General features: G+C 41.9%; 1 protein-coding gene across 1 annotated transcript; it reads left to right on the top strand.

The window, feature by feature from the left end:
- The first annotated feature begins 739 nt into the window (after positions 1-739).
- Positions 740-4,619, top strand: LOC106562718 (prostaglandin E synthase). Its single transcript, XM_014127713.3, has 3 exons — positions 740-974; positions 1,120-1,202; positions 2,767-4,619. The coding sequence occupies exons 1-3, from the start codon at positions 843-845 to the stop codon at positions 3,047-3,049; spliced, it is 498 nt and encodes a 165-aa protein (XP_013983188.1). The 5' UTR covers positions 740-842; the 3' UTR covers positions 3,050-4,619.
- The last annotated feature ends 9,510 nt before the right edge of the window (positions 4,620-14,129 follow it).

The following is a 14,129-nucleotide window of genomic DNA, read 5'->3' as shown; positions in this document are numbered from 1 at the left end:
GCTGTCCTGGAGGGCAGGCAGTGTGCCCCCGGTGATGTGTTGGGCAGACCACACCACCCTCAGGAGAGCCCTGCGGTTGCTGGCTGTGCAGTTGCTGTACAAGGCAGTGTTACAGCCCGACAGAATGCTCTCAATTGTGCATCTGTAAAAGTTTCTTAGTGGCCAAACAGAATTTCTTCAGCCTCCTGAGGTTGAAGAGGCACTGTTGCGCATTCTTCATCACACTGTCTGTGTGGGTGAACCATTTCAGATTGTTAGTGATGTGTACGCAGAGGAAATTTAAGCTTTCCACCTTCTCCACTGCGGCCCCATCAATGTGGATAGGGGCGGGCACCCTCTGCTGTTTCCAGAAGTCCACAATCAACTCCTTCGTTTTGTTGACGCTGAGAGTGAGGTTATTTTCCTGGCACCACTCTGCCAGGGCCCTCCTCCCTGTAGGCTGTCTTGTCATTGTTGGTAATCAGGCCTACAACTGTTGTGTCGTCTGCAAACTTAATGATTGAGTGGCCACGCAGTCATACACAAAATAGCACAATTGGTCAGGAGCCCATAAAATGTCTGCTAGTGTCAAACCTTGATTAGATAGTGATTGTATCATACTGATCAGATCACAAAACCTACATGTTAATGCAAGGTGTAAACGAAGCTAGAGAGAGCGAGAGAGAGAGAGAGAGAGAGAGAGAGAGAGAGAGAGAGAGAGAGAGAGTGAGAGTGAGAGCAAGAGAGACACCAGACCAGCCCCTCCAAAATGTGCGTCAGTGAAAGTGTTTAGACTGGGGATCCAGCACACTCACACGCACTTTCCCGTTAGGCACACATCAACAGCAGTACTTCATTTGGGAATGGGAAGATCATACCAAATAATCATGTTAGAGAACAAGGTTTTTTCCTGTTTTGTATTCTATAGTGTTCTCCTGGTAATCAAGATGTACATCATAGCAATCATCACTGGACAAGTAAGGCTGCGCAAAAAGGTAAGAGACTCTATGCGTCCTAGCTGACAGTTTATTAGGCTAATTCGGTATTTGATGTATGCTTTGAATGTCTTACTTCCTCAAGTCAAGTTCTGCGCTGTATAAACATTGCTCAAGGTATTCATTCTCTCTCTCTCATGTGAAGGCTTTTGCGAACCCAGAGGACGCACAGAGACATGGTGGCCTCCAGCACTTCAGAGAGGATCCAGATGTAGAGCGGTGCCAAAGGTGAGAGGAATGATTACTGATTTCAATGTAGCCTTGCCTTTTGACATTGATGGTAGCAATATGATTACATTTTAAGTGGTCTGAAATTTAACAGTAATAGGAAACGTTTGTATTTTTCTCAAACGTGAATGGAGAATTTTATCTGGATCTGGTTGAAATCTTTAGAGATAATTTGTGGCACTTTTGTTTTCATTTCATGGATGTTTGTTCTCCAGCCTCGGGCTGGGGATATGGTTCAGTGTCTGTGTTGTTTTAACTTGTCGGGATATGATCCATGACAGCAGAAAAAACATTAAAAAAAAAAAACTTTTCTCCTTCACTTGGGGCCCTCTCTGACCAGAGCCATTTATGACAGGAAATGTGTTGAACTGAGCAGGCATTCATGCACTGATGCACAATAAAGTGGATTGCTTCATGACTGGTATCATTTAGGTCCAATTAATTGTGCAGAGTTTTATTAGAAGGCTTCTAAAGTTTAATTTCCATGTACTTTAACATTTCAGACTTGATTTGCCCAACAGAAAATGTACCAACCCCTACAAAAAAATGAATTGTGTGGAGTGACGTTTAATTCTTATCAGGGCAGGTCTCCTACAATAATATTAGTACAGGAGTGGCTTTGTAGCCAGAGAGAAAGCCATGTAATGGTGGTTTCAGTCTGCACTCCTATTCATCTTAAACTCCTAAGATTCTGGAGGGGTATATGCTTGTCCAGCTCTGCCAAAATAATCAAACATTTAAAGGTCAAGAGTGAATTTTGTTTAGTCAACGCCATGGGAGATCCTGGGTCCTTTTCCATATCTTGGTGTTGATTGGTTGGAGTGGTACTTTAATTAAACAAAGTAAGATGAACAACACACTGCAATTCTCTGAGATTATATACAACCTTCCTCTTCCTTCCTTTTCCTTTTTCTGAGCAAATCTGATTTCATTGGAATGCCATTTCATTGGAATGAAAATTTGTAGTATTGAGTCTACAACTGTTTAGGCTCTTGAGGGTAATTGAAATCCATAGTCTGTGTTTTACAACTGACTCAGCTAGCTGACGGTAAAACCCTTGTAATGGAGGGTTTCTACGCTCAACCTGTGTGTGTGTGTGTGTGTGTGTGTGTGTGTGTGTGTGTGTGTGTGTGTGTGTGTGTGTGTGTGTGTGTGTGTGTGTGTGTGTGTGTGTGTGTGTGTACTCATCTTGGTCATGCTAAGATGGAGGTATTTCCCTCTGTTATTCACTAGGCTAAACCCCTCCCTAATGTTGGCTAATCGAAAAAGTGTGTGTGTCAGTGTGTGTAATGTTGAGTAGTCATAGCGGAAGTGTTTTCACTGTTTGGGTCAGTGCCAGACGGCTGAGTCAGACAACCGAATACCGTAAGTTCCGGGAATTAACTTATGATTCAAAACAGATGTGTGAGCATGGAGAGCAGTTGTGTGTATCCAGGTTACTTGTTGAGTGCAAACCACTTAGTTATTCGCTTAAAAAGCCATACCTTCGTGATAATGAATATGAATATACTCAATCATTAATATCTAGAAATATACATCTAATATTCTCTTTCGTGTGTTTCAGGGTTCACCGTAACGACATGGAGAATATCGTCCCCTTCCTGTTCCTGGGGGCCGTCTACTCCCTGATTGGCCCGTCACTGGCCGTGGCCCGCGCTCACTTCCTGGTCTTCTTCCTATTCCGCATGCTCCATACGCTGGCCTACCTGTGTGTCCTGCGGGCACCCATGCGCTCCCTGGCCTACGTGATCGCCCAGGTGCCCTGCATCTCCATGGCTGTTCAGATTCTCACGGCTGTGTCCTCGTATGCGTGTTCTGACTCTATTGGTGACCACGTCAATCTGTGATCAATCTCAGTGGATGATTAGGGCCTGATAAGAGCAGTAGAGAATACTGCTTGTAAGAGGGACAGATGTTTTTCATATGAGGGAAATCCTAAAGACTGTATTGTCATCAGACTGCAATGCTACAATAGCAGTTTGTGCCTCTCAGCAATGCTCTCTTAAGTGTACACTGTTGTGCTCTAGCTAGTACATCTTCATGTAGTACTGTATTCTTTTACATCTTAGTCACATAGCAGACGCTCTTATCCAGAGCAACTTGCAGACGCCTTGCTCAAGGGCACATAGACAGATTTTTCACCTAGTTGGCTCGGGGATTTGAACCAGCAACCTTTCAGTTACTAGCCCAATGCTCTTAACCGCCAGGCTACCTATATGCTACAGAATGTTGAAGTCAATTGACTCCCTCTGAAGGTCATGGGGACACTGCTCTCTGAAGAAAAAGGTTAACCTTTCGATTAACATGTAACTTTCATCACACATGCATCCTGCCAATCATGCATTTAGACAACAGAATGTTGGAGATGGAATAACAGGTAATCCTGTCCATTAAATGGAATGGTTTTCAACATAAATCAGGATCTGGGTTCAATGTACAGTAAATGGGATGTTATTGACTGTGGTAGGTAGCAGGAGACAAGCCATGTCTTGTCCCTCTCTGTGTGCGCATAGCCGCGGAAAGGATTTTGGTGGGTGGGGGGACACCATTTTTAATTTGTTTTGCCCATGCTGAGGACCGCTATATCGGTCCACTAATATAGGACTAGTACTTCTTTTGTGAAAATGTTTTACTAAATGTATTTGAGTGTTTACCAGCATTTGTAACTTGAGTCTGATAATTATCTGTACAAAACAGTTAATCTGATAATACTTGTGGAATATACAAATATTTGCTTTAAATATTTTTTCCACTTTCTTGAAATACTTTGCAAATGCAACTTATTTCTATGTGAAAATAGAAATAGACTATTCATTCCTTTTACATTTTAGCAAACACTCTTATCCAGAGCAACTTACAGTAGTTAGTACGTACATTTTCATACTGGTCCCCTGTGGGAATCGCACCCTCCCACAACGCTAGCACTACTAACCACGGCATCACATCACATCATCACAAACCACTTGATGTCTCAATGTACTCAATGCATGGTGATGAAAAGACTACAGGTACAAACCTAGATGACCAGCCTATGTACAATACAGTGATGTATATTTACATTAAGTGGTTTGTAAGGATGGTAAATTAATACTGCACAAAAGTGTTTTTCTTCCATGTTATTTGATTAAGAAAAATATTACATTTGATGTGGATGTTTTTTGTCTTTGCGCATAACTTTGTACCTTCTGATGTAAATGTTTGAGGACAGGGTTTTGTTCTTTCTGGATTCCATTAGAATGACAATCTCTGAGAAAGGGACAGGGCAACAACTCTTACAATTCCAGCTATTGAATCCTGGAAAATGCTGTTCTTAATTATACAACTACCTTTTTTGCCAAAACAGAGATTTTTTTGTTGTTGTCCGCGCTACAGAAGTCTATATCGGTCCGCTAATACTAGTAAAGGCCCATTGCACTACTTTTGTGAAAAAAATGTATTTTTTTTTAACCAAAATAATGTATATATTTGTATTAATATATTTTTGTAATTCAGATTTTTCAGGGGGTGCTGCAGCACCCTCACCAACCGTACTTCCCGCGGCTATGTGTGTGTGTAAGCGTGGGCCGTGTCTGGATGTGTTTGCTTCCTCAAGGCACGTGGAGAGGGAGAGGGTATAACTTCTGCTCTGCTACTGTATGTAGGCCAATCATCTTCTCACAACGATGATCTCAGGGAGCTGCTATGTAGTGTGATCTCGTGCAACCACAATCCCACTACCAGCCCAACCCAAGAAGCAGTCATGCAGACACACACACTCACACACACACACACACACACACACACACACACACACACACACACACACACACGTGCATGCATGCATGTTGTTAGGTTCTAATTTTCAGAGTAAATAACTCACGGACACTAGAGAAGCTTAACCAAGTTTAATTCTTCCCAAAGGGTCGTTACAGCTGGATTCAGACAAAACATTTCATATAAGCACTGATATTTAACCTTTTCTTCTAGGCTGAGTCTCCTCCTCCATAACTGAACAGCCAATGCATCTCTGTTGCTAGACAGAACCTTAGTGATATCTGTTGTTCCTCACTTCATCTAACCTGATCTCTACCCCAAAGTGCTCACTCCTCCCCAACTCAAGGCTGTCATGGTCATTGATACCGGACTGTTTCTTCTCCTCCCAGAGGATCCCTGATGTCTAACAATAACATATCCTGACATAATGTAAATGTTATACATTTCCCTCTCTCCCTCAGTGACATTGTTAGTTTCTAAGATCTCCACCTACACATTCCAAAGCCATCTGACTCCTACAGATAACCATTAACCTGTTATGGCTAGGGGGCAGTATTTTCACGGCCGGATAAAAAACGTACCTGATTTAATCTGATTATTACTCCTGCCCAGAAACATATAATTATTAGCTTTGGATAGAAAACACTCCAAAGTTTCTAAAACTGTTTGAATGGTGTCTGTGAGTATAACAGAACTCATTTGGCAGGCCAAAACCTGAGAAGATTCCATGCAGGAAGTGCCCTGTCTGACAATTTCTTGGCCTTCTTGATTATCTCTATCCATTACAGGGGATCTCTGCTCTTACGTGACACTTCCTACGGCTCCCATGGGCTCTCAGAAGGCGGCAAAAAGCTGAATCGTGGCTTTGCAGGCTCTGGCTGAAAAAAAGTGGCGCGTTTGGATAGTGGCTGGTCACAGTACTGTGAGACTCAGGCTCGTGCACGAGTGGACTCCATGTTTTATCATTGAACGAAAACCACCACTCCCGGTCGGAATATTATCGTTTTTTTATGAGAAAAATGGCATAAAAATTGATTTTAAACAGCGGTTGACATGCTTCGAAGTACGGTAATGGAATATTTAGAATTTTTTTGTCACGAAATGCGTCATTTACACTTCGGATAGTGTCTTGAACGCACGAACCAAACGCCGCTATTTGGATATAACAATGGATTATTTTGAACCAAACCAACATTTGTTATTGAAGTAGCAGTCCTGGGAGTGCATTCTGATGAAGAACACCAAAGGTAATCAAACTTTTCTAATAGTAAATCGGAGTTTGGTCAGGGCTAAACTTGGTGGGTGTCTAAATAGCTAGCCCTGATGGCTGGGCTATCTACTCAGAATATTGCAAAATGTGCTTTCACCGAAAAGCTATTTTAAAATCGGACACCTCGATTGCACAAAGGTGTTCTGTATCTATAATTCTTAACTCTTACATCTAGACGTTCCGCTAGCGGAACACCTGCTCCAATATCCAATGATAGGCGTGGAGCGAATTACAAATTCCTCAAAAATACAAAAACTTCAATTTTTCAAACATATGACTATTTTACAGCATTTTAAAGACAAGACTCTCCTTTATCTAACCACACTGTCCGATTTCAAAAAGGCTTTACAGCGAAAGCAAAACATTAGATTATGTCAGCAGAGTACCCAGCCAGAAATAATCAGACACCCATTTTTCAAGCTAGCATATAATGTCACAAAAAACAAAACCACAGCTAAATGCAGCACTAACCTTTGACGATCTTCATCAGATGACAACCCTAGGACATTATGCTATACAATACATGCATGTTTTGTTCAATCAAGTTCATATTTATATCAAAAACCAGCTTTTTACATTAGCATGTGACGTTCAGAACTAGCATTCCCACCGAACACTTCCGGTGAATTTACTAAATTACTCACGATAAACGTTCACAAAAAACATAACAATTATTTTAACTTCTGATGTAACAACCATTCTCTATCATCCCTCAGATACTATAGTATTACTTATGATCTATCATGTCTCTAGTATAGCAATGTTCAAAGTTTACCCAGAATCCAACAATGTAAGCATTCACATACACACATAGACACAGACACACACACACACACACACACCATGTAGAGATCATTCAAATGTTGCTTGTCAATTACCAGTTAATCAAAAATATTTTCACTGGGGGCCTCCCGAGTGGCGCAGCGGTCTAAGGCACTGCATCGCAGTACTAGAGGCATCACTACAGATCCTGGTTCGATCCCGGGCTGTGTTGCAGCCGACCGCGACCGGGAGGCGGTGCACAATTGGCTCAGCGTTGTTAGGGGAGGGTTTGGCCGGCTGGGATGTCCTTGTCCCATCGTGCTCTAGCGACTCCTTGTGGCGGCCGGGTGCATGCACGCTGACTTTGGTCGCCAGCTGTTCGGTGTTTCCTCCGACACATTGGTGCGGCTGGCTTCCAGGCTAATGGAGCAGTGTTTCAAGAAGCAGTGCGGCTTGGCAGGATCGTGTTTCAGAAGATGCATGGCTCTTGACCTCCGCCTCTCCCGAGTCTATACGGGAGATGCAGCAATGGGACAAGACTGTAACTACCAATTTATTATTGGTACATAATAATAAAACATATTTTATCTTCCTCTTATCTCCCACAATCCCATAAATGTGAGCTCGGAAAGCCTAACCTAGAAAAATAAATAGTATAATAATTCAACTTTATTTAACTAGTGCTTTTCATTACAGAAAATCTCAAATTGATATTGTTAATAGAATTGTGGTTGATTTTTTTTTTGTAGCTTTTTGAAATCTGTTAAAAGCTGTTGCCAATTAAATTCCATGTTGTCTATCTCCATCCACTGGTCCTTGAACAGCACTCTTTTTCGGTCTGATGAGGTGCACTTGAAGCAAACGGTGAAGATTTTATGGATGGATATGACTGCATCCACTATAAGGCGAGTGCTACTCTCGGGCAGGTTTGTTTTTTAGTTAGATACTTTAGTTTCATCCCCTTTGACTTTGGAATTTGCACATCTCCCAGACTTTTACTCAACATGCTATGCAATAACTATATTTTATTGTAAGTAGCTACCTCATCTTATTTCAGTAGACCATCCTTTCAACATTTGCGTGGTGAATTGTGTTGCCTGTGTCAATGATAGAGATAGATACTTGTTGACTTTGCAAAAGCCTGCTTGTCTTTCACTTTAAAAAATGTAATAACATTTTTAATCCGATGATGTGTATCAAATTGCAATATGCCTAGACGAATACATTTTTATAAAGTTGATACAAATTATCTGGCTACTCAGGCTCCTGATTATGTTGGGTTGTTTGTTTGCAAAGTTTTAGACAGTGTACTGGCAGTGCATGCCCACAGAGTTTTTATACTCTTTGGCCTGCATTTTATTTTCTGTGAATGATTTGTGTTTTTAAGAAAATGAAAATGTTTCCCTTTCCTTTGACTCCCTCTCCAGTTGTCCAGTATGGCATCCCTTTTCTCTCTGGATGAACTAACACTCCCCAGAAGTGCTGTGAGATCTTCAAGGAGCCGGTGCTCCTGTCCTGCAGCCACAGCTTTTGCAGGCCCTGCCTGGGGGAGACCTGGAGGGAGCAGGGAGGGACCAAGGACTGCCCAATCTGCAGATGCAGGTCTTCAAGAGACCACCCTCCTACCAACCTGGCCCTGATGAGCATCTGTGAGACCCTAATGAAGGAAAGGAACGGTAGGGACACCCTGGGCCCCACAGAGAAGACCAGATAAAATGCTACCAAAAAGGGAATCTCACAGAGTAAACAACCTGGTAGCCTCCACTCCCAGAGGCTCGGGTTCTTCTGCCTGGAGTGTTTGGTATTTTGTATTTTATTCGGATCGCCATTAGCAGCAGCTACTCTTCCTGGGTTCCACAAAAAACATGAAACATTACATAATACAGAACATCAATAGACAAGAACAGCTCAAGGACAGAACTACATAAAAAAAAATTAAAGGCACACGTAGCCTACATATCAATGTATACACACAAACTATCTAGGTCAAATAGGGGAGAGGCGTTGTGCTGTGAGGTGTTATCTGTTTTTTGAATCCAGGTTTGCTGTTCATTTGAGTAATATGAGTTCCATGCAATAATGGCTCTATATAATACTGTACGCTTTCTTAAATTTGTTCTGGATTTGGGGACTGTGAAAAGACTCTTGGTGGCATGTCTGGTGGGGTAAGTGTGTGTGTCAGAGCTGTGTGTATGTTGACTATGCAAACAATTAGGGATTTTAAACACATTCATGTTTCTTATAAAAAGAAGAAGTGATGCAGTCAGTCTCTCCTCAACTCTTAGCCAAGAGAGACTGACATGCATAGTATTTATATCAGCCCTCTGATTACAATGAAGTGCAAGACGTGCCACTCTGTTCTGGGCCAGCTGCAGCTTAACTAGGTCTTTTCTTGCAGTACTGGACCACATGACTGGACAATAATCAAGACTAGACAAAACTAGAGCCTGCAGAACTTGCTTTTTGGAGTGTGGTGTCAAAAAAGCAGAGCATCTCTTAATTATGGTCAGACCTCTCCCCATCTTTAAAACCATTGAATCTGTATGTGTTGACCATGACAGTTTACAATCTAAGGTAATGCCAAGTAATTTAGCCTCCTCAACTTGTTCAACAGCCACGACATTCATTACCAGATTCAACTGAGGTCCATAACTTAGGGAATGATTTGTACCAAATACAATGCTCATAGTTTTAGAGATGTTCAGGACCAGTTTATTACTGGGCACCCATTCCAAAACAGACTGCAATTTTTTGTTAAGGGTTTCAGTGACTTCATTAGCTGTGGTTACTGATGTGTATATGGTTGAATCATCAGCAAACATGGACATACATGCTTGTTTAATGCCAGTGGCAGGTAATCGGTGCAGTACATGTTGAGTGTCCTTCTCTATAAACATGCTGAAAGTCTGTTGATTTTTTTGCAGCAAAATAGCATTGTATTTGGTCAAACCCCATTTTTTCCCAAAAGTTTGCTAAGAGCTGGCAGCAAGCTTATTGGTCTGCTGTTAGAGCCAGCTAACCAGTCTGGGAATCTGGGATGCTTGCGTTCCACCCTAGTCAACAACCAGTGGAATCGCGTCGCGCGAAATACAAATACCTCATAAATGCTATAACTTCAATTTCTCAAACATATGACTATTTTACACCATTTTATAGATACACCTCTCCTGAATCGAACCACGTTGTCCGATTTCAAAAAGGCTTTACAGCAAAAGCAAAACATTAGATTATGTTAGGAGAGTACCCTGCCAAAAAAAATCACACTGCCATTTTCAAAGCAACTAGCATGCATCACAAATACCCAAAACACAGCTAATTGCAGCACTAACCTTTGACAATCTTCATCAGATGACACTCCTAGGACATCATGTTACACAATACATGCATTTTTTGTTCGATAAAATTCATATTTATATATAAAAACAGCATTTTACATCGGCGCGTGACGTTCAGAAAATATTTTCCCTCAAATGTTTCCGGTGAATCAGCGCTACAATTTACAAAATTATTATTCGAAAACATTGTTAAAATGTAATATTGTCATTCAAAGAATTATAGATTAACATCTCGTGAATGCAACCGCATTGCCAGATTTAAAAATAACTTTACTGGGAAATCACACTTTGCAATAAATGAGGTGGTATGCTCAGAAAAATAGGCTAGGCGATACAGGTTAGCGCCATCTTGGAACCATCTAAAATCAAATATACTATTGTAAATATCCCCTTACCTTTGATTATCTTCATCAGAAGGCACTTCCAGGAATCCCAGGTCCACAACAAATGTAGTTTTGTTCGAAAAAGTTAATAATTTATGTTCCAATAGCTCCTTCTTGTTAGTGCGTTCCGAAGGCTACTCATAATATACGAGGCGCGCTGGACTTGTCATCACGAATGTGCAAAAAATATATATTTACGTTCGTTTAAACATGTCAAACATGGTATAACATAAATCTCTAGGTCCTTTTTCAACCAGAGCTTCAATAACATTCAAGGCGGACGATTGCATTGTCTTACTAGACGTTTCGGAATGAGAGGGTACCGATGGGCGCCCGTGTCATAGTAGTAATTGCCCTCCCCCTATGACCAACTTTCCAAGCCTCTCTTTCGGTCAGTTTCTACCGGAGAAGACTCAAACCACTTTGTAAAGACTGTTGACATCTAGTGGAAGCCTTAGGAAGTGCTAAATGAATCCTAACTCACGGTGTGTTTCATAGGCAAAGTGTTGAAGGTGATTCCACAAATCAGATTTCCACTTCCTGCATGGAATCTTCTCAGGTTTTGGCCTGCCATATGAGTTATGTTATACTCACAGACACCATACAAACAGTTTTAGAAACTTTAGAGTGTTTTCTATCCAAATCTACTAATTATATGCATATTCTAGTTACTGGGCAGGAGTAGTAACCAGATTAAATCGGGTACGTCTTTTATCCGGCCGTACAAATACTGCCCCCTATCCCCAACAGGTTTTAAGGCCACTTTACCACTCTTGGGTAGCGAATTATCTTGGCTTCCCACCAGGTCTGCGGACAAAGACTTTCCTCTAGGCTCAGATTAAAGATATGACAGATAGGAGTGGCTATAGAGTCAGCTACCATCCTGCTGAAAGCCAAAGCTGTTGGAGCTTTGGCTTTCCTGGATATAGCCACTATATTGTTAGCACTGCATCCAATGGTTCAACAGTATTAGTAAAAATGTGATCAATACATGTGGATGATCTTGTTCCTGTAGTGTTTGTAAACACCCTGGTAGGTTGATTAATAACCTGAACCAGATTACAGGCACTAGTTACAGTAAGATGCTTCCACTTCAGCGAACAACTTTATGAAAACCAGTCAATATTCAGTTCCCCAAGAAAGTAGACCTTTCTGTTTATATCACATACACTATCAAGCATTTCACACATATTATTTAGATACTGACTGTTCACACTTGGTAGCCTATAGCAACACCCCAAAAGAAAAGGCTTTAGATGTTCCAAGTGAACCTGCAACCACAACACTTCGTTAACACTTGACATAAGATTTTCAGGGATATGGCTCTGAATAAATACAGCAACACCTCCCCCATAAGCATTTCTGTCTCTTCTATAGATGTCTGACAATACTGAGGATAATAGCGGACGGTATTGCCACTCCTACATTATTTGTCACACCTTCAATTTAAGCCAACTAGAAAGTGTGTGCCCTCAGGCCTGGAGGGAAGCAAAAGTCATTCCGCCACCAAAGAATAGTAAAGCCCCCTTTACTGGCTGAAATAGCCGACCAATCAGCCTGCTACCAATCCTTAGTAAACTTCTGGAAAAAATGGTGTTTGACCAGACACAATGCTACAGTGGGGGAAAAAAGTATTTGATCCCCTGCTGATTTTGTATGTTTGCCCACTGACAAAGAAATGATCAGTCTATAATTTTAAAGGTAGGTTTATTTGAACAGTGAGAGACAGAATAACGACAAAATATCGAGAAAAACGCATGTCAAAAATGTTATAAATTGATTTGCATTTTAATGAGGGAAATAAGTATTTGACCCCATCTCAATCAGAAGGATTTCTGGCTCCCAGGTGTCTTTTATACAGGTAACGAGCTGAGATTAGGAGCACACTCTTAAAGGGAGTGCTCCTAAGCGCAGCTTGTGACCTGTATAAAAGACACCTGTCCACAGAAGCAATCAATCAATCAGATTCCAAACTCTCCACCATGGCCAAGACCAATGACTCCAAGGATGTCAGGGACAAGATTGTAGACCTACACAAGGCTGGAATGGGCTACAAGACCATCGCCAAGCAGCTTGGTGAGAAGGTGACAACATTTGGTGCGATTATTCGCAAATGGAAGAAACACAAAAGAACTGTCAATATCCCTCGGCCTGGGGCTCCATGCAAGATCTCACCTCGTGGAGTTGAAATGATCATGAGAACGGTGAGGAATCAGCCCAGAACTACACGGGAGGATCTTGTCAGTGATCTCAAGGCAGCTGGGACCATAGTCACCAAGAAAACAATTGATAACACACTACGCCGTGAAGGACTGAAATCCTGCAGCACCCGCAAGGTCCCCCTGCTCAAGAATACATATACATGCCCGTCTGAAGTTTGCCAATGAACATCTGAATGATTCAGAGGACAACTGGTAAAAGTGTTGTGGTCAGATGAGACCAAAATGGAGCTCTTTGGCATCAACTCAACTCGCCGTGTTTGGAGGAGGAGGAATGCTGCCTATGACCCCAAGAACACCATCTCCACCGTCAAACGTGGAGGTGGAAACATTATGCTTTGGGGGTGTTTTTCTGCTAAGGGGACAGGACAACTTCACTGCATCATTTGATGGGGCCATGTACTGTCAAATCTTGGGTGAGAACCTCCTTTCCTCAGCCAGGGCATTGAAATTGGGTCGTGGATGGGTATTCCAGCATGACAATGACCCAAAACACACGGCCAAGGCAACAAAGGAGTGGCTCAAGAAGAAGCACATTAAGGTCCTAGCCTGTTCAACCTCTCTTTCGTGTCGTCTGAGATTCCAAAAGATTGGAAAGCAGCTGCTGTCATCCCCCTCTTCAAAGGAGGGGACATTCTTGACCCAAACTGCTACAGACCTATATCTAGGCCAAGGCTTTCGACTCTGTCAATCACCACATCCTCATCGGCAGACTCAATAGCCTTGGTTTCTCAAATGATTGCCTCACCTGGTCCACCAACTACTTCTCTGAGAGAGTTCAATGTGTCAAATCGGATGGCCTGTTGTCCGGGCTTCTGGTAGTCTCTATGGGGTGCCAGAGGGTTCAATTCTTGGGCCACCTCTTTTCTCTGTATACATCAATGATGTCGCTCTTGCTGCTGCTGAGTCTCTGATCCACCTCTACGCAGACGACACCATTCTGTATACTTCTGGCCCTTCTTTGGACACTGTGTTAACTTCTATGGGAAACGTGGGACGTTTCCCAAGAGCGTCTTCTAAATGACTAATATGAGCGTCCCACTCTATTCAACAGCCAGTGGTATACCGTGGCGCGAAATACAAAAACCTTAAAAATGCTATAACTTCAATTTCTCAAACATATTACTATTTTACACCATTTGAAAGATAAGACTCTCATTAATCCAACCACATTGTCCGATTTCAAAAAGGCTTTTCAGCGAAAG

The sequence above is a fragment of the Salmo salar genome, chromosome 11 (genome assembly GCF_965601325.2).
Source record: "Salmo salar chromosome 11, fSalSal1, whole genome shotgun sequence".
Lineage (NCBI taxonomy): Eukaryota > Metazoa > Chordata > Actinopteri > Salmoniformes > Salmonidae > Salmo > Salmo salar.
Note: the sequence above shows the minus strand (reverse complement) of the source record. Positions and strands in the feature narration are given on the sequence as shown.